This window comes from Hemiscyllium ocellatum, chromosome 30 (genome assembly GCF_020745735.1).
Source record: "Hemiscyllium ocellatum isolate sHemOce1 chromosome 30, sHemOce1.pat.X.cur, whole genome shotgun sequence".
NCBI lineage: Eukaryota > Metazoa > Chordata > Chondrichthyes > Orectolobiformes > Hemiscylliidae > Hemiscyllium > Hemiscyllium ocellatum.
Window position 1 is genome coordinate 9,981,057 of NC_083430.1, and position 21,831 is coordinate 10,002,887.

Below are 21,831 nucleotides of genomic sequence, written 5' to 3' on the forward strand. Positions count from 1 at the left end.
ATGTAATATTAAAGGGTTAAACTGCACTGGCTGAACATCTTAGAAGTGTGTGGGGACAACATTCATGCAGGAATGCAGATGCTTCCAACCCCATTTACTATGCTACTAGTATTATCAAATCAAACTACCATTCAGTGCCTTCCATTCAGAAATGCTCTTATAGCCATCCCCCGAAGCTAGGTATATCATCCCTACATTGTCTTAGGAATCACTGAGTCGGGAAATTGTCTGCATAATGATTCCCCAGGATTGGGGAATTACATTTGCCCTATCTCCAAGGATGATCTCACTCTACCATTGTACCCGGGAAAATATGTGACTATGCGGGAGTGGCCAGAGTATCGGTGAGCATTGCCAACTAACCTGGATAAAGGGGATGTGCTTTCGTTGTTCGGGAGCTCTTTGACTTGACTTTGCACACCTGCGAAGAGGGTCAAAGGGGGCCACCTAGCTTGTACAGGCTTTAATAACTTTAACTGTTTGCAGTAGTTGGTGTGTGCAAATTGCATCTCATGTGCGAAACCTCGGGAAAAGAACCTAACACATGGTGGCAGCAATGGGATTCCAACATACACGGAGCTTCCAGGTGGACTGATTAATCAATTGTCTGAGTGCTGGTTGCGTGAGACAGATGGGCCGACAAGGTAAGCTTCACCTTGATCTCTCGCTCTCTGTAAACCTACTACTCAATCAACCCCTCATCTCCTGGGACTCAGTGGTGATGGAATCTTTGAGGTAACTCACACACTTGCACATCTATGAGCCACTTTGCACAAACGAGGATTTTAAATCGGGGTTAGATCCCAGGTTACATCGGAGTTAGGGTCCCCAGGGTTTTGATTGGGGTTAGGATCTCCATGAGAAGTAACTTGAAAAGGTGTTTTTGTTCTCTCCAGACACTAGGTTTGAGGCTACAGAGCATTAAAAAAAAATAGAATTTGGTACTTCTTAAAATTATTGCCTTTGTCCCCCACAGCTTCCCTTAGAAGTACTTTTAGGACAACATGGTATTACCGGGGAAAGGGAGAGAAAGTGGGGCTGGTCCACTCAGATCGCAACAGTAAAGTACATTGACTGCCAGGGAAGCTTTGTCCGGGTTTTTGTTGTGAGAGTCTCAGCTTCTGGGCTGTGTTCTGGGGAAGGGGAGTGGCTTGGACTGTGGCGCCATTTGGCCCGTTGCAAGGGTTTTCTTTTTTTAAATGTAATTTCGTCAAGTGGATGAAAAAAAATGAGAAACGCTGAAATTAAGGTTGTACTAATATTTGAGTCAAGGGGGGATTTGGGAGTTTGATACTTAAATATTTTGGTTTGCTGAAATACTCATTCAGAAAATCCTTTTTAGTAACTGTTTTGCCTTATCTGAATTAGGATCTCAATTCAATGTGTTTTGTGTACTGTGTAGTGGGGCAGATTTTGTTTTTACATTGAAATTGTACAACATTAGGTCCTTTTCAAAATGACCAAACATGTAACCTTAAAATAAATCGATTGAGGGCCTTGAGCCCCGATTTGTTTGAAATTGTAAAACGCCTGTTTCAAAAAACTGCTGTGTCAGTGGTCTTAGCCAGATGAGAGTATTGTTTTATAATATCTTTACTGCAGCGTTTTTAATACAGAGAATTCACAAAAAGAAGAGTGCATTTTTACTTTGATGTTTTGTTAAGATGTTAGAATATTAGAACTTCAAGCTGAGCTGTTTAGGTTTTTGCCATTATTGTTGAGACTTCATTGACCCTGTTCATATTGCAAATTCAAGCAATGTTGAAATAGGTAGACACAATTTGGTGTAATTAAATGTGTGATTGTCTTCATACTGATATCCACCTTGGCAAGGAAGCAATGAGGGAGAAAATGCAAAGCTATTTTCAGCAGCTAACATTGTCTCTCGAGTTTCTCCATTCACATGCCTTTGGACCACCATCCAGCCCTCCACAACCTGATCCAACAGATTCAATCTGCTCCTCAGTCATGAGCATGAAAACCGGAAGAAGCTAACAATAGTGAAGAGGAGGTCGGTATGCTTACCGTCAGCGGCCTTCCTACAAACATTAAACGGTGGGGGGCTTTACACCTTTTGATCATTTAAGGGATATGAAGGTTCACTGATCAAGCTAACATCAAAACAGCTTTGTTACATTGAACAGCAGAGCGGGAGCAGAAGCAGCAAAGAATGCTGCATTCACCTAGCCAGCTATCATTCAGTGCCTTCCATGCTTTCATAGCCATCCCCTGAAGCTAGATATATCACACCTACATTATTGTCTTGGGGAATCACTGAGTCAGGAAATCGTCTGCATAACGATTCCTCAGGATTAGGGTATTTACACTTGCATTATCTCCCAGGATGATTTCACTCTACCATTGTACCTGGGGGCATATGTGACTGTGCAGGAGTGACTGTGGGGGAGTGGCCAGAGTATCAGTCAGCATTGCCAACTGACCTGTATAAAGGGGATGTGCTTTTCTCGTTCGGAGCCTCTTTGACTCGACTTTGCACGCCTGCGAAGAGGGTCAAAGTGGGTCACTTAGCTTGTATAGGCTTTAATAAACTTTAAACGCTTGCAGTAGATGGTGTGCGTGAAACCTCAGGAAAAGATCCGAACAAAGGGAGTCACGGAGTGAACAGTCCCTACAAAAAGTAGATGGGGTGGGTCAAGGAATATCATTTTGGAGGTGCGGTCTGACTGTAGGTGGCGAAAATGCTGGAGGATCGTGCGTTGGATTCGGAGATTGGTGGGGCGGAATGTGAGGACCGGGGGATTCTATCCTTATTGTGGTTAGGAGGAGGGGTTTTGAGGGCAGAGGTGCGGGAAATGGAGAAGATGCGGTTGAGGGCATAATTAATCACAGGAGAGGGGAAATTACTGTTCTTGAAATAGAAAGACATCTGGAATGTCCTGGAGTGGAATCCCTCATCCTGGGAGCAGATACAATGGAGGTGGAGGAATTGGGAGCATGAGACTGAATTTTTGCAGGGGCGGGGGGGTGGAGCAGGGTGTGGAAGGAGGTGTAGTCAAAATAACTGTGGAAGTTGGCGGGTTTGAAATAGATGTCCGTATTGGGTTAGTTGCTGAAGTTGGAGAAGGAGAGGTCCAGGAAGAGGAGGGAGGTGTCAGAGATGGTCCAAGTGAATTTGGGTGGAAGATGTGGGTGAAGTAGATGAAGTGTTCAAGCTCATTGTGTGAGCACAAGGCTGCACTGATACAGTCATTGATGCAGCAGAGGAAAACGTGAGGGATGGCACTGGTGTAGCTGCAGAAGAGGGACTGTTCCATGTATCCTACAAAGACATGGGCATAGCTTAGACCCATGCGGCTGACCATAGCTATCCTTTGGTTTGTAGGAAGTAGAAGGAGTCAAAGGAAAAATTGTTGAGGGCAAGGATCAAGTGAATGTGTGTTGGTGGAGGGGGACTGGTTGGACCTGAGAGGGAGGAAGAAAAAACAGAGGCCTTTTGTGTGGATTGTGTCCCGAACATAGGTGAGGAATTCCTGGACCAAAAGGGAAAGAATGGAATCGAGATAAGAGGAGATGAGTGCAGTGGGGCAGAAGCATGCAGAGACAATGGATCAACCGGGGTAGTCAGGTTTGTGGATTTTGGGTAGGAGACAGAAAAAAGGCTGGAAAACTGCAGATGCTGGAGATCAGAGTGGTGCTGCAAAAGCTCAGCCGGTCAGGCAGCATCCAAGGAGCAGGAGAATCATAAGCTCTTCATCAGGGGAATTATCAGGTTGGAGGCTATGGATGGGAGATCTCTCAAGGTGATGAGGTTGTTGATCATCTGGGAGATGATGGTTTGGTGATGAGAGGTGGGGTCATGATCAAGGGGACAGCAGAAAGAGGTGTCAAGTTGGCGTTGGCCTCAGCGATGTAGAGGTCAGTATGCCATAATACCACCATGCCCCATTTTGTCTGCAGGTTGAATAGCAAAGTTGGATCAGAAATCCCACTGTCTTATAATCCACTTCTATTTTTAAATTTTATGTTTACAGACATCACAGTCAGCCTTGGTCTCCATCAAGAATGTCAAAGAATCTGATATAAATTTAACACTGGGCTAACATAACACATTTTGGTTTTCAACATGTGTACCATGCATCAGAAAGCCTGCACTGCTTCCAAAGATGCAATCTCTCAATTGGAATGGCATGATGTTTCTCTTAAGTCTATTCTAGGTGACACTGGTGATGCTGCATGAAATTACAATGGGTCTCAGTGTTGCCACTTTGTGACAAGTGGACCTCACCAAAGCACAAGTGCTCCCATCTCCTGACTGCTGAGGGTCAGACAGAATGGCTATGGACAGTAGCTTGCTGGCATGAACAGTGCATTAACTCTGTTCTACTTTCAAGCTAAACAGCGAACAGGATTTGATTTCTCATGACCATCAGCTCTGCCCTCTTCCTCTAAGAAAAGAAACAATAAAATCCAGGGCTAAGGGACTAATACTCTCTCTACAATCTGATGTACCTATTTAGAAAGAGAGCTGAGGTGGAGCAGCACAGGGTGCAACTATGCAGCTAAACAAAACAAAGTACAATACCTTGTTGTCGGTCTGCCTCTGGCCACTCATCTACAAGATGCACAAGAAAAAAGTGAATGACTTTTTAAAAAGATAATTATATTACTTACAAGCTACTGTAGCCTGATGATAATAACTTCATGCACTACTAATGAAGAAATAAATGTAAAATAAGGTTTTTTTGCAACACAGAATGACACTTCTTTTTCTCTTTCACCCCCCTCATCCTTCAAAAAACAAGTTGTCTTCTTTCCATTGATCTTACTGAGCGTGTAAAACACTTTGATTCATAAGAAACTTTTTGGGACATGCATAAGAGAACTGAGACAAATTGAGCAGGTCTAAACTCAGCTGTTCTTTAAAGATAACATCAACAGGTGTTTACTCCTGATCCAGCAAATGACTTTCCTTTGTGTGCCTGAGTGGGATAGGTAAGGTCAAACACCGAAAGTCGGTAGAAACCTGGTGGGATTAGGACTGGAGCATGGCAAAAGCCATACCCTCAATCTGATCCATCCTCAATACCTCACAGTTTAATTGGAAATGGCAGAGAAAGGTATTGGAGAAGAGGATTGTCCCACATGGGAAACAAAACTGAGGCAGTATATTAGTAAGGAAAAGTGGCCCATATGGGCAGAATTTTGTTGCAATGATGGAACAGGTCCAGGATCCCTCGGACAGAAATACTGGGATGACTTTAGGAGAACTGTGCTGGGTCCACTACATTTTGGTATTTATATAAATGATTTGGATGTGACCATTAGAGGTACAGTTAGTTAGGAAAGGTTTGGAGGGATATGAGCCGTGTGCTGGCAGGTGGGACTAGATTGGGTTGGGATATCTGGTCAGCATGGATGAGTTGGACCGAAGGGTCTGTTTCCATGCTGCACATCTGTATGAACTCAAGGAAAGTGGACTTCCAAACTTGAGAAGATCACAGCAATAATGTGCTGTCTAGGACAATTATTTGGGACAGAGCAGGAATTAAAACCGTTTGTCAGGAATTGCAAGATGTGAAAAGGAAATAACAGATTTAAAGCTGAAAAACGCAGCTCAGGATCACAGAAATCATGCAAACCCACTCCCGATGAAGCAATTCCAAACCCAGTGTGAAAAACCATACCAAGATACCCAGTGTACAGTGTCAGAGAAAGAGGCCACTGAGAACAAAGTAAGGCAATTGAGAAACAACTGTGCAGATTTGCGAGCTGTAGTCAAAGTACTGCACCAGACACAGGGGGAAAAGAAACATGTAGCCACAAACCATACCAAGAACCTGCAGGAAATGGAGAAAATTAAAAGCTCAGCTCTCAATCCGCAACGGAATAATTTGCACATGTGGAAAGGTTAAAGAGGAAGGAGAAGGACTGGAGACAGACTGGGGTGAGCTCAGGGAAGACACACACCAGTATGCCATGTGCACAGAGGATTGGGGTCTACCCCCACCCTTCCCAGAAGAGTCAATTCCTTCAGTGCACCTGGGGACAACCACTGTCACGATGAATCCGATCACTACTGAGAGACAGGTCGAGATGTCAAAGCCCCAGCGATCACATAGACCACCCCATTTACAGTGGAGCAGTTAGCAGAGATCGGGGAAAAAGATTCCTGCATTTGAACCACCAGCTGATTCGTTTATGTTCTTTGAAAGGGCAGACGGTTTTACATGAATTAGACAAGACAGAGGAAGTAAAACTCACTGTAATGTGTGTAAGCCAGTCAGTGCAGTCGTGATCCCAGGCCCATTAAATATAGGAGACAGAACCCTTGCCAACACAAAAAAGGTGATCATAATAGCAATTGGGTACAATAAGGGAGACCCCATAGATGGGTTAAACAAACACAGACAAAAGAAGGGGAAACACCCGAATGTCTTTACCAGTTGCTTATGGGTGCACTTTACGAGAGTCTACGGAGATTTAGATAGGGGTCAGTTATCCGAACTGAAAATGTGTTGCTGGAAAAGCGCAGCAGGTCAGGCAGCATCCAAGGAACAGGAGATTTGACGTTTCGGGCATAAGCCCTTCTTCAGGAATGCTGAAGAGCTTCTGTGCAGAGGAGATGACCTGGGGTGAGCAGTGAGAGAGGGACTCACTGAAATCCTTGTAGAGGGAGGAAGAGAGCTTCTTCAAGGAAGGTATCCTTGCAAGAGGATTCGCAGTAGGTTAAAATCTTCGAGGAGAAAGTGAGGTCTGCAGATGCTGGAGATCAGAGCTGAAAATGTGTTGCTGGAAAAGCGCAGCAGGTCAGGCAGCATCCAAGGAACAGGAGATTCGATGTTTCGGGCATAAGCCCTTCTTCAGTTATCCGAGCCCGGTTCAGCAGTGTGGGCCAGAACTTTAGTTTCTCCACCGAAGAGAGCAGGAACGCATGTATAATTTCGGTCCCACAGAGCCAAGCCATGGATGAGGCATGGATTCTGCAGAGAATGACCCATGCATGGGAGAAAGAAGCCCATGAATTAAACAGGAGTAAAGCAGAGAAAGGAGGGTAAATGCTTCCTTTGTGAACCTCCAACCAGGTCTCTTGTGGACGAATGAAGGAAGAGGAGGGAGCTCTTATGAAGAGAACCCAGTTCCACCCTACACATCCACAGGGAGAGGTAGAGGGGCACAACAGGAGAACAAATGGCAGCCAGTGTGGTGCTCCCTCTGCAGGCGCACAGGACACAGAACGAGAACGTACAGATCAAGCACGTCTGCACTCACAGCCACAGGGACCACCGACCGCAGCGGGACCAAGGGGTGATAGAAGGAGTCACCATTCATATTAGAAGGCCCAAGCTGGCAGGTTCCAGTCCATGTCATGGACACGAGCCAACTCCACGTACACCCCACTCCAAATCTATTAGACATCCGCATGACAGTGTCAGGCTTCTACCTCTCTAATATGGGTCTGCAATACCAAGAGGGGGAATGTAGGTAGATCACTAGTCAATGGCAAGGTAGGAGGCCAAACTGTCGAATTCCTTTGGGAATCCAGAGGTTCCCACACAACCCTGAACACCTCGCGATTTAATAATCTACCTTGGTGGACCACAGGGAGTATTGTTTTAAGTTTATTGGCACACAGAAAGGGCACAAAACAGAACGGATAGAATTTAAACTAGGCAACATTACATGCCAGTACCCTGCTGTTTTAGCCAACCTTCTCCCAAGTGCAGAACACATCCTTGGCACTGATTACATGACGAGGTACAATCTTACTTTTGATCCAGTGAAACCTGCGTATGGCAACTGTCTCCAGTTAGCAATGTCCCACCCATCATTTCAGCAGGCGAGTCAAATCAACACAATCGTAGAATTTTGGTTAATCCCCTTACAGTAACCAAGCATCTAGCTATGCGAGAGGTGATTGTGAAACACAAACGGGTATTTGCCCAGCATAAGCATGACTGCAGGCGTATCCCGGGAGAGGTGATAATCGAGGGGCATGACTAGAAAATGCAAAGACAATACGGATTCCCCAGAGAGGCAGAGTTGGAGGTGGCTAAGGTGATTAACAAGGTCTGTTACAGCAAGGAGTGCTACAACCTGTAGCCTCCAGTGATAAGACTCTAGTTTGGCCGGTCAGGAAACCAGATGGCTCATGGCGTTTAACCATCAATTATCGAGAACTTAATAAAGTCACGCCTCTGACTACACCAACAGTAGCCACCACCTCAGACACAATAATGAAACAAGCCCCACAAGCGAAATACTTCACAGTACTTGATATCAGTAATGGCTTCTGGTCCATACACTTAAATTGGTCTTGCCAGTACAAATTCGCATTTACTTTCCAGGAACAACAGTATAGCTGGACTTGCCTATCTCAAGGGTTTCATAACTCACCCTTGACTTTTCACAGCCAGTTATCCAAAGGACTGGAAAGGTTTTCCTGGCCTGTTCTTTTTGTCATTTATATCAATGATTTGGATATGAACATGGGAGGTATAGTTAGTAAGTTTGCAGATGACACCAAAATTGAAGATGTAGTGGTCAACGAAGAAGGTTACCTCAGATTACAATAGGATCTTGATCAGATGGGGAGATGGGCTGAGGTGTGGCAGATGGAGTTTAATTTACATAAATGCGAAGTGCTGCATTTTGGAAAAGCAAATCAGAGCAGGACTTATACACTTAATGGGAAGATCCCACGGAGTGTTGCTGAACAGAGAGACCTTGGACTGCAGGTTCATAACTCCTTGAAAGTGGAGTCGCAGATAGATAGGATAGTGAAGAAGGCGTTTGGTATGCTTTCCTTTATTGGTCAGACTAATGAGTATAGGAGTTGGGAGGTCATGTTGCAGCTGTACAGGACATTGGTTAGGCTACTTTTGGAATATTACATAGAACAATACAGTGCAGAACAGGCTCTTCGGACATCGATGTTACGCGACCTGTGAACTAATCTAAGCCCATCCCCCTACACTATCCCATCATCATCCATGTGCTTATCCAAAGACTATTTAAATGCCATTAATGTGGCTGAGTTACCTGCATTGGCAGGTAGGGCATTCCATGCCCTTACCACTCTCTGTGTAAAGAACCTGCCTCTGACATCTGTCTTAAATCTATCATCCCTCAATTTGCAGCTATGCTCCCCTTGTACAAGGCAACATCATCATCCTAGGAAAGGCTCTCCCTGTCCACCCTATCTAATCCTCTGATCATCTTATATGTCTCTATTAAATCCTCTCTAAGCCTTCTTATTTCCAATGAGAATAGACCCAAGTCCCTCAGCCTTTCCTCATAAGATCTTCTCTCCAGACCTGGCAACATCTTGGTAAATCTCCTCTGCACCTTTTCCAATGCTTCCACAACATTCCTGTAACGGGGCAACCAGAACTGTACACAATATGCCAAGTGCGGCCACACTAGCATTTTGTAGAGTTGCAGCATGACATTACGGCTCCAGAACTCAATCCCTCTACCTCTGAAACCTAACACACCGTACGTTTTCTTAACAGCACTATCAACCTGGGTGGCAACTTTCAGGGATCTATATACGTGGACTCCAAAATCCCTCTGCACATCCAAACTACCAAGAATCTTTCCACTAACCCAGTATTTTGCCTTCCTGTTATTCTTCCCAAAGTGAACCACCTCACATTTATCTGCACTGAACTCCATTTACCACTTCTCAGCCCTATTCTGCAGTTTATCCAAGTCCCCTGCAACCTGCAACATTCTTCCACATTGTCCACTACTCCGTCAACATTACTGTCATCTGCAAACTTACTAACCCATCCACCAATGCCTGCGTCCAAGTCATTTATAAAAATGACAAACAGCACTGGTCCCAAAACAGATCCTTGTGACACACCACTAGTAACCAGAATCTAAGTTGAATATTTCCATCAACCACTGCTCACTGCCTTCTTACAGAAAGCCAGTTTCTAATCCAAACTGCTACATCACCCTCAATCCCATGCCTCTGCATTTTCTCCAAAAGCCGACCATGTGGAACCTTATCAAAGGCTTCACTGAAGTCCACGTACACCACATCAACTGCCCTACCCTCAGCCACATGTTCGGTCACCTTCTCAAAAAACTCACTGAGGTCTGTGAAACATGACCTGCCCTTGACGAAACCATGCTGACTCTCTTCCAATCAAACTGTTGCTTGCTAGATAATTATAATTCCTATCTCTTACAATCGTTTCCAAAACCTTTCCTACAACAGACATAAGGTTCACTGGTCGATAATTATCTGGGTTATCTCTACTGCCCTTCTTGAGCAAGAGCACAGCATTTGCAATCCTCCAGTCCTCTGGTACTAACCTGCCGACAATGACGACTCAAAGATCAAAGCCAAAGGCTCCACTAACTGCCCCCGGCTTCCCAGAGAATAAGACATGCAATACTGGTCTCCTTTCTATTGGAAGGATGTTGTGAAATTTGAAAGGGTTCAGAAAACATTCACAGAAATGTTGCCAGGGTTGGAAGATTTGAACTATAGGGAGAGGTGGAATAGGCTGGGGCTGTTTCCCCTAGAGCGTCAGAGGCTGAGGAGTGATCTTATAGAGGTTTATAAAATCATGGGGGCGTGTTGGAGAGAGTCCAGAATTAGAGCGCATAGGTTTAGGGTGAGAGGGTAAAGATAAACAAGAGACCTAAGGGGCAACGTTTTCAGGCAGAGGGTGGTGTATGTATGGAATGAGCTGCCAGAGGAAGTGGTGGAGGCTGATACAACTGCAGCAATTAAAATGCATCCCCATTAAAATGCAGCAATTAAAATGTTAGGGCATAAGCATTGCATCTGTTCAAAACTATTCAGATATTAGACAAGGAGGGATATGGGCCGGGTGCTGGCAAATGGGACTAGATTGTTAGGTCATCTGGTCGGCATGGATGAGTTGGACCAAAGGGTCTGTTTCTGTGCTGTACATCTCTGTGACTCTATTGGTCATGACGACCATCATTTCCATCTTCACTTACATTTAAGTCATTGGTCATGTTGACCACCTCATTTCAGTCTTTCCTGACAACTTCATGGTCAGGTTGTTTAAACCACCCTCCCCCTCCCACCAGAAATCAAGGTTGGAGCCTACCAGGCCTCTAAATACCCAACTTAACATTTCACATGAGGTTCACATTCCTTTTTGTTAATTTGTTTTGTTTTTGAAAAAAAAGTGGGGAACAGTTAACGGCATAAGCATTACATCTGTTCAAAACTATTCAGATATTAGACAAGGATAACAACAGAAACAACCTTGATCTCTTCCCAGGACAACCATCACCGCATGAAATGCAATCAAAATGTACCTCATTGGGATTGTCATCATCATCTGGAACACACATACGAAACACAAACAAACAGGGATAAATATTTGTTAGCCTAGTAAATATCAGTTATCCTATTGTTTATATAAAATATTCTCGGGTTTACAATGTTTGTTCGACTTCCATTATAAATATTTTTTCTCGTTATGAATTTTTTTTGTATTTGTTTATTTCTCCAATGTCTTATTTTTGATAATTTACTACATTTGCTTGGTCAGCCATTAAGTACGAGTATATTTTTATGTTCCATTTAGATGAAGTCTGCTATGATGTTGTTTTTATTTTCCAGTATTATGCTGTTTGATTTTCATTATGATTTTGTTTTCTGTATTGTTTCTATTTTTATTTTAATTTCCCAGGTTATCCGTCAGAGTTTCGCTGCTTTAGTGCGTGTTGTGGTTTGCTTGAGCCTGGATGATCATGGAGTCATCACATGGAAATCGTTCTCTGATTATGTAATCCATCACACTTCGCGTTCAGGATCATGAGGGACTGTGGCCAGATGGGCTGCCCAAAACAATGAATTTATGATGCATTTACAAAGATTGGGCAATGACCAAGGCATGCTGGGAAACTGAGATAAGCCTTGACCAAAGTGACTGCGCTAATGAACATACTACACAATCCAGATAGGCTGCAGCTACCAATAGACAGTTTGCAATCAACCTGGTAGCTGCAGACCCTACAATACACACCCAAATTTAGGTTTGAATAGAGTCAACACAATATCATCTTCAGGGCAATCGGAAACATCAGGATGTGTCACCAGACTCGGGACCACCTCACACCCTTATTTGGAGGAGGCTGCGTGGGCCCAGCATCTCCAGGAATGAATGCCAAAGAACCACCCTGCCATCAACATGCCCATGCCTGGTTGGGTCTGATCAATCAGGGTGATTGAGCCCGATCGATCCACTGTGAATGGTAAAGGTCCTCCAGAAAGGGCGCAAAGACTCTCAGGTACAAGAATCACCACAAAACCACACTCAGGACAGTAACTCAAGACAAACCACCGAGAGGAGAAGACACCCCTGAGACCAGCAGGAGAAGACCAGACAATCATCGCCACGTGGATCAAGGCCAAGATCTCCTGTGGTAGTATATAATCATCCAGAGTTAAGTTAAAGGACAATAGATTTGCAGTGTACATTGTTACTTTATAGTGTATTTTGTTGTGATAGTATTAATTATGTCAAATAAATTAATATTATTGCTTATTATTATTAAGAGTCGACTCACAGTTTTTTTTGCTCAACATAAAAGTTAAACACTGTGTGGCAGGCGCAACAGGGTTGACCTTATTGTGGTCTATAAAATCATGAGGGTAAATAGACAAGGTATTTCATCCAGGGTAGGAGAGTCCAAAAGGTTTAAGGTGAGAGGAGAAAGATTTAAAAGGAACCTAAGGGTCAACTTTTTCATAGAGAGGGTGGTGTGTGTACGGAATGAGCTGCCAGAGGAAATAGTAAATGCTGGTACAATAATAACATTTAAAAGGCATCTGGATGGGTATATGAATAGGAAGGGTTTGGAGGGATATGGGCCAAATGCTGTCCAATGGGACTATGTTTATTTAGGATATCTGGTTGGCTTGGATGAGTTGGACCAAAGGGTCTGTTTTCATGCTGTATATCTCTGTGACCCTATGAGAAGGAAATATATGCAAAGGAGGAAGGCAGAATAGGAAGAGATTCCTGTCAAGCAGCACAACAACGTTGGGCCAAATGGCCTATTCCTGCACTAGAAATCCTCTGTAAAGAATAATAACTTGCATTTATTTAGCATCTTTGACGTAGTAGAACATTCCAAGGTGCTACAAAGAAGTATCATCAGAAAACAATTGACACAGATATGCTGCTTAGTCATAGCAATAAACTTCAGTGAACATCTTAAATAGGGAGAGGGAGGTGCAGAGTTTTAAAGGATTGGATCAATCTATCATTTGTCACATTTATCTTCTATTATGTCTTGTTCTGAGGCAGGGAGTGCAGAAAGTTGATTTGCCCCCTATGGACCATATTTGAAGACCAGCACAACTATTTCCACAACATGAATCAAAAACTTAGAAGAAAGGCAAGAAGAGGAAAAACCAATAAATAACAACATTCCAACTCAGTGAATACATTCGGAAATAAAAGCAAAGACAAGTCATTTTAGACATGAAACTTTAACTGTCTCTCTTCACAGATGCTGCCAGACTTGCTGAGTTTCTGTAGCACTTACTGTTTTTATTTTAAATACTACAGAGTAGATTTAGACATGAGACAAGGTGGTTCATTTCACAACTTTACCATAGTGAACTAACCTGATGTCACTGTCATAGACCATTAAGTAAACGGACAAAACTTGGCAGGCACCATGTAATATGGAGAAATTTGTTAATCAATTCAGTTGGATAAACAGTCAAACAGGATAATATTGGCTTTCAGAGCTATCTCATTAGCCCAGTCTATGAGAAACTAAATTTTCTTAAAAATATACAGACCTTGGTGAAAATCACATGGAATATTGTGACATGTTTTGCTCTCCTTACGTAAGGATTATTTTATTTTAGACGAAGTACAACTAAAGGGGTCTCTTTGAGTGATAGCCAAGATGTGGGCATTGCCCATTAGAAGACACTGAGTGGATCAGGCCTATATTAGTGGAGTCGAGAGTGTAGTGCTGGAAAAGCACAGCAGGTCAGGTTGCATCCAAGGTGTAGGAGAGTTGATGTTTTGGGCAAAAGCCCTTCACCAAAACATCGACTCTCCTGCTCCTCAGATGCTGCCTGACCTGCTGTGCTTTTCCAGTGTGCCACACTCTTGGCTCTAGACTTCAGCATGTGCAATCTTCACTTTCACCTATATTAGTGGAGTTTAGAAAAATAAGAGGTAAGTTACATCAAATTCCTAAGGGGCTTGACAAAGTATATATCTGGAGGATCTTCTCCTGGCTATGTACAGCTTAAAATCAAAGAGTAAATTCATGGGAATAGTGAGTCAGTTTAAGGCTCAAACTAGACTTTTTTTCATTCAAAGGATTGTGAAGGTTTGGAATTCTCTACCACAGACAGCTGTGGATGCTCACCTATTCATTCTATTTAGAATAGAGATTGACAGATTTCTTTGGTACTAAGGGAAGCAAGTGGATGATCTTTCTTTATTTTACTGAATGGCAAGGGGGCTAGGACATGGAGGTCCTGGGCCTCCTTCACCACCACTCCCTCACCAGCAGATGCCTGGAGGAAGAACGCCTCATCTTCTGCCTCGGAACTCTTCAACCCCAGGGCATTAATGTGGACTTCAACAATTTCCTCATTTCCCCTTCCTCCATCTCACCCTAGTTCCAAACTTCCAGCTCAGCACTGTCCCCATGACTTGTCCGGACTTGTCCTACCTGCCTAGCTCCTTTTCCACCTATCCACTCCAGCCTCTCCTCCCTGACCTATTACCTTTATCCCCTCCCCCACTCACCTATTGTACTCTATGCTACTTTCTCCCCACCCCCACCTTCCTCTAGCTTATCTCTCCACGCTTCAGGCTCACTGCCTTTATTCCTGATGAAGGGTTTTTGCCCGAAACGTCGATTTCGCTGCACCTTGGATGCTGCCTGAACTGCTGTGCTCTTCCAGCACTACTAATCCAGAATCTGGTTTCCAGCATCTGCAGTCATTGTTTTTACCTCGGGGCTTAGAGGGTCAAATGGCCAATTCCTTACCTTTTTGTAGTGCGCAGCCACCAGAGACAGCAATATGAATTAAAATGCTACCATACAAATTAGCCCAGACAAGGTGTGTAAATGCAAGTAAATGAAACCCTCTTCTTACAGGATTCCAAGATGAAAGGAAGGACCACTTTGCATTCTGTCAAACACAGCCACTCCACAAACCTTTCACCACCTGAATGACACTCTTCAAGGAGAAGGTGCAGTTACAAAATAATCATGGGTTTCAAAAGGTTAAACTGAAAAATGCACCGATGAGGGGTAGGAACAGGACAAGCTCCAATATTGCAGGCACCGCAGTCATAAAGCTGTCTGCCCTCTCACCCCCCAGCGCTGATGGTTTTTGCTGCTTTGGTCACCATTCAGAGCTAATGTGTGATTATTTTAAAACACCTTTGATCCCATTTCCACTCTCAGAGGTGGCAGCATTGAGACTGCAAGCTGCAAATGCCAGAAATCAAAACAGACAATGGCAGCAATTCTTATGAAGTCAGCCTTCCCCTCATCAAATGCCCACAAAGATGCAAACGTCACCAGCCATTGAACGCAAAAGCCCCTGGACAATGTTTTCTCCGTAGGTCATGAACACCAAAGCCAACTGGTGCAGGCCTACCGACTATCAACTAATCTGAGCAGTTGGAGAATCAATACAGCAGATGAAGGGCTTTTGCCCGAAATGTTGATTTTCCTGCTCCTCTGATGCTGCCTGACCTGCTGTGTTTTACCAGCACCACAGAGGATCAATACACCAACTTTACCAAATCCTTTCACAATCCTTGCAAAAACACCAACTTTACCAAATGAAATGACAACAAAGACATGCAAATCAATTCTTAGTTATACTGTGTTGACCGACTCCCACAGTTACCTGGATTACACCTCTTCCCATCCTATCTGTTGCAAAAATGCCATCCCATATTCCCAATTCCTCCGCCTCCGCCGTATCTGCTCCCAGGAGGACCAGTTCCACCATAGAACACACCAGATGGCCTCCTTCTTTAGAGACCGCAATTTCCTTTCCCACGTGGTTAAAGATGCCCTCCAACGGATCTCGTCCACATCCCACACCTCCGCCCTCAGACTACACCCCTCCAACCGTAACAAGGACAGAACGCCCCGGTGCTCACCTTCCACCCTACCAACCTTCGCAGAAACCAAATCATCCACCAACATTTCCGCCACCTCCAAAAAGACCCCACCACCAGGCATACATTTCCCTCCCCACCCCTTTCCACCTTCCGCAAAGACCGTTCCCTCCGTGACTACCTGGTCAGGTCCACGCCCCCCTACAACCCACCCTCCCATCCTGGCACTTTCCCCTGCCACCGCAGGAACTGTAAAACCTGTGCCAATACCTCCTCCCTCACCTCTATTCAAGGCCCTAAAGGAGCCTTCCACATCCATCAAAGTTTTACCTGCACATCCACTAATATCATTTATTGTATCCGTTGCTCCCGATGCGGTCTCCTCTACATTGGGGAGACTGGGCGCCTCCTTGCAGAGCGCTTTAGGGAACATCTCCGAGATACCCTCACCAATCAACCACACTGCCCTGTGGCCCAACATTTCAACTCCCCCTCCCACTCTGCTGAGGACATGGAGGTCCTGGGCTTCCTTCACCGCCACTCCCTCACCACCAGACGCCTGGAGGAAGAATACCTCATCTTCCGCCTCGGAACACTTCAACCCCAGGGCATCAATGTGGACTTCAACAGCTTCCTCATTTCCCCTTCCCCCACCTCATCCTAGTTTCAAACTTCCAGCTCAGCACTGTCCCCATGACTTGTCCGGACTTGTCCGACCTGCCTATCTTCTTTTCCACCCTCTCCTCCCTGACCTATCACCTTCATCCCCTCCCCCACTCACCCATTGCACTCTATGCTACTCTCTCACCACCCCACCCTCCTCACGCTTCGGGCTCACTGCCTTTATTCCTGATGAAGGGCTTTTGCCCGAAACGTCGATTTCGCTGCTCGTTGGATGCTGCCTGAATTGCTGTGCTCTTCCAGCACCACTGATCCAGAATCTGGTTTCCAGCATCTGCAGTCATTGTTTTTACCTAAATCAATAGCATATAGATAAAGCCACGGGAAACTGCAGACTCCCTGTCTTAATAGTAACAATGAAAATCTGGCAAACAATAACTCAAGTGAAACACAAGGGGTTCTTGTAGTGCAGCAAGATTCAACACACCCCCCCCCCACCCCACCCCCGCACCACAAGGTCTCACTTCAAGTCCCAGAAATGTGTCCTAACATGTCCAAACAACTTTAATTAAAAATAACTTTAACCCAACCAACGTTACAGAATAAGAGAGTGGAAGGGGGGAACAGGACAGTGAGGAAGAAATGGAGTGGGCAAAACAGAACAAAGACAAACAGCAGGAAGGTAAAGGGGGAGACTGATGGCAGGAAGTGGGGGGGGAGACAGATGAAGGGAAGGAAGGGTGAAGACGGGGGGGAGGGGAGGGGGAAGACGGATGGAGGTGGGGCAATGGAGAGGGAGGAGATGGGGGAGTAGAGATGGAAGGGGGAGACGGGGGAGCAAGATGGTGGCGGGGGAGATGGAGGAGGAGAAAATGAAGGGGGAGAAGATGGATGGGGAGAGATGGGGGAGCGGAAATGGAGGAAGGACAGGGGTATTGAGAAGGAGGAAGGAGATGTCAGTGTGAAGGCCATAAGGGCAGTGTACAGAGGGTGCATGTCCTCCCCAACAGCCCTCTCTCCCTGGGTGAGGTACCTTTCTTGGCCTTATCACTCGGGATGTTCTGGGCTCGGAGCCGCTGGTCCAAGATGTACAGCATCTCCCCACCCAGGTTAATGAAGAGCAGTGGCAGTGTCCGCAGTGACATCTTCACTAGGGACAGGGGTCTCTCTCTCTCTCTGTCCTGGGGGTTAGGGTACTTTCTCTCTGTGTCTCTGTCCTGGGGGGTGGGGATCTCTCTCTCTCTCTCTTTGTCCTGGGGGGTGGGGATCTCTCTCTCTCTATGTCCTGGTGGGGGTGGGGATCTCTCTCTCTCTCTCTGCCCTGGGGGGTGGGGATCTCTCTCTCTCTCTGTCCTGAGGGGTGGGATCTCTCTCTCTCTCTGTCCTGGTGGGGGTGGGGATCTCTCTCTCTCTCTGTGTCCTGGGGGGGGGGGGGAATCTCTCTCTCTATGTCCTGGGGGGTGGGGATCTCTCTCTTTCTCTGTCCTGAGGGGTGGGGATCTCTCTCTCTGTCCTGGGGGTGGGGTGGGGGGATCTCTCTCTCTCTCTCTGTGCTGGGGGGTGGGGATATCTCTCTCTCTCTGTCTGGATGGAGGGGGGTGGGGATCTCTCTCTGTCCTGGGGGGTGGGGATCTCTCTCTCTGTCCTGGAGGGGTGGGGATCTCTCTCTCTCTCTCTCTGTGCTGGGGGGTGGGGATCTCTCTCTCTCTCTGTCTGGATGGAGGGGGGTGGGGATCTCTCTCTCTGTCCTGGGGGTGAGGATCTCTCTCTCTCTGTCTGGATGGAGGGGGGTGGGGATCTCTCTCTCTCTCTCTGTCCTGGGGGGGTGGGGATCTCTCTCTCTCTCTCTATGTCCTGGGGGGGGTGGGGATCTCTCTCTCTGTCCTGGGGGGGTGGGGATCTCTCTCTCTCTGTCTGGATGGAGGGGGGTGGGGATCTCTCTCTCTCTCTCTCTCTGTCCTGGGGGGTGGGGATCTCTCTCTCTGTCCTGGAGGGGTGGGGATCTCTCTCTCTCTCTCTCTCTGTCCTGGGGGGTGGGGATCTCTCTCTCTGTCCTGGAGGGGTGGGGATCTCTCTCTCTCTCTCTCTCTCTCTGTCTGGATGGAGGGGGGTGGGGATCTCTCTCTCTCTCTCTCTGTCCTGGAGGGTGGGGGTTTCTCTGTGAATCCGGGTCCTGGCTGGGGGCTGGGTTTCCCCGTTGCCTTGACGCTCTGGTTGTCAGGGCGGTGACGCAATCACGCCGGCACCAATCAACAATCCGCTGTCTGCGTGCTGCCGTTAAAGGGGTGGGTTAAAGGGATGGTCTATTGGTGTTAGCCGACAATAAACCCCTATGTGACTGTCCCTTTTCCAGCCAGCACCGGGGATTGACTTAATTTAATCATAAACTTACCACGTCGTGCTGACTGACCCACACTGGCTCCCACTTGATTATAGCAGCAATTTTAATTTCTGTCCTTATTTTCAGATCCAGCCTTGGCCTTTTCCCTCCTTGTCCCCTGTAACCCCCAAACCCTCTATCATAGCTGTGCTCCTTTCATTCCAGTCTATGTGCATTTCCAGTTATAATTGCTGCACCACCAGCATTCCTTCTGTTGCCAAACCCATTTCCATCCCTAAACCTCTCTACATAGAATCCCTGCAGTGTGGAAACAGGCCCTTCGGCCCAACACGTCCACTCCAACCCTCCAGAGAGTAACCCACCCATTCCCATTCCCCTATTATCCTATATTTACCCTTGACTAATGCCCCTCACCTACACATCTCTGAACATACTTTGGGCAATTTAGCATGGCCAATTCACCTAACCTGCACATTTTTGGATTTTGGTGGGAAACTGGAGCATCCGGAGGAAACCCATGCAGATACAGGGAGAACGTGCAAACTCCACACAGTTGCCCGAGGCTGGAATGGAGCACAGGTCTCTGGCACTGTGACGCAGCAGTGCTAATCACTAAGCCACTATGCTGCCCTTAAAACTCCATTAATACCATACTTAATATTGACACATTCTTGATCAATAGAGGAACCAATAGGGAAAGGGCAGGAACATAGACATGAGTAATGTCAGATTGGCCTGATCCTGTTGAATGGCAAAGCAGACTTGAGGAGCCCAGGCAGTCTACTCCTGTTTCTATACTTTATGGTCTTATCGAACTCTCAATCTGCCTCAGCTTTTGGTCAGCTGTTTGAATATTGCTGATAATGTCCTTTTTATCTGACCATGCCTCAGCAAAACCTTGGACTTTCTATCTTAAAGGCAGAATATAAATGCAAGTTTATTAATCGCTCTTTATCTGAATGCATGTTATAGAGTCATAGAGATGTACGGCATGGAAACAGACCCTTCGGTCCAACCCGTCCATGCCAACCAGATATCCCAATCCAATCTAGTCCCACCTGCCAGCACCCGGCCCATATCTCTCCAAACCCTTCCTATTCATATACCAATCCAAATGCCTTTTAAATGTTGCAATTGTACCAGCCTCCACCACTTCCTCTGGCACCTCATTCCATACACATACCATACACATGGTATGTGTGAAAAGGTTGCCCTTTAGCTCTCTTTTATATCTTTCCCCTCTCACCCTAAACCTATGCCCTCTAGTTCTGGACTCCTTGACCCCCAGAAAAAGACTTTGTCTTCCATACCCACATAATTTTGTAAACCTCTATATGGTCACCCCTCAGCTCCCAATGCTCTAGGGAAAACAGCCCCAGCCTGTTCAGCTTCTCCCCATAGCTCAAATCCTCCAACCCTGGCAACATCCTTGTAAATCTTTTCTGAACCCTTTCAAGTTTCACAATATCTTTCCGATAGGAAGGAGACCAAAATTGCACGCAATATTCCAACAGTGGCCTAACCAATGACCTGTACAGCCGCAACATTACCTCCCAACTTCTGCACTCAATACTCTGACCAATAAAGGAAAGCATACCAAATGCCTTCTTCACTATCCTACCTACCTGCGACTCCACTTTCAAGGAGCTATGAACCTGCACTCCAAGGTCTCTTTGTTCAGCAACACTCCCTAGGACCTTACCATTAAGTGCATAAGTCCTGCTAAGATTTGCTTTCCCAAAATTCAGCACCTTGCGTTTATCTGAATTAAACTCCATCTGCCACATGTCAGCCCAATGGCCCATCTGATCAAGATCCTGTTGTAATGTGAGGTAACCTTCTTCGCTGTTCACCACACCTCCAATTTTGGTGTCATCTGGAAACTTACTAACCATACCTCCTATGCTACCATTCAAATCATTTATATAAGTCATGAAAAGTAGAGAACCAGCACCGATTCTTGTGGCATTCCACTGGTCACAGGCCTTCAGTCTGAAAGGCAACCCTCCACCACCACCCTCTGTCTTCTACCTTTGAGCCAGTTCTGTATCCAAATGGCTAGTTGTCTCTGTATTCCATGAGATCTAACCTTGTCAAACGCCTTACTGAAGTCCATATAGATCACAGCTATCACTCTGCCCTCATCAATCCTCTTTGTTATTTCTTCAAAAAGCTCAATCAAGTTGACTATCACGAATCAGTCCTTGCCTTTCCAAATACATGTACATCCTGTCCGTCAGGATTCCCTCTAACAACTTGCCCACCGCCGAGGTCAGGCTCACCGGTCTATAGTTCCCTGGCTTGTCTTTACCGCCCTTCTTAAACAGTGGCACCACGTTTGCCAACCTCCAGTCTTCCGGCACCTCACCTGTGACTATCGATGATATAAATACCTCAGCAAGAGGCCCAGCAATCACTTCTCTAGCTTCCCACAGAGTTCTCGGGTACACCTGATCAGTGTACCTGATTTATCCACCTTTATACGTTTCAAAACATCCAGCACTTCCTCCTCTGTAATATGGTCATTTTTCAAAGTGTCACCATCTATTTCCCTATATTTCTCCACAATAAACATTGATGCAAAATATCCGTTTAGTATCTCACCAATTTTCTGTGGCTCCACAATAAGGCCACCTTGCTGATCTTTGAGAGGCCCTATTCTCTCCCTAGTTACCCTTTTGTCCTTAATGCAATTGTAAAAACCCTTTGGATTCACCTTAATTCTATTTGCCAAAGCTATCTCATGTCCCCTTTTTGCCTTCCTGGTTTCCCTCTTAATTATACTCCTAC

General features: G+C 45.7%; 1 protein-coding gene across 1 annotated transcript in view; it reads right to left on the minus strand.

Annotated features, from left to right (window-relative positions):
• oscp1b (organic solute carrier partner 1b) overlaps nt 1–18,058 on the minus strand; it is a 79,896-nt gene extending 61,838 nt beyond the window's left edge. Inside the window, exon 1 of the mRNA XM_060847375.1 lies at nt 17,734–18,058. Within this exon, the coding sequence (XP_060703358.1) occupies nt 17,734–17,845 (112 nt within the window). The 5' untranslated portion in view covers nt 17,846–18,058. The remainder of the gene's footprint in view (nt 1–17,733) is intronic.
• Between the last annotated feature and the right edge of the window lie 3,773 nt (nt 18,059–21,831).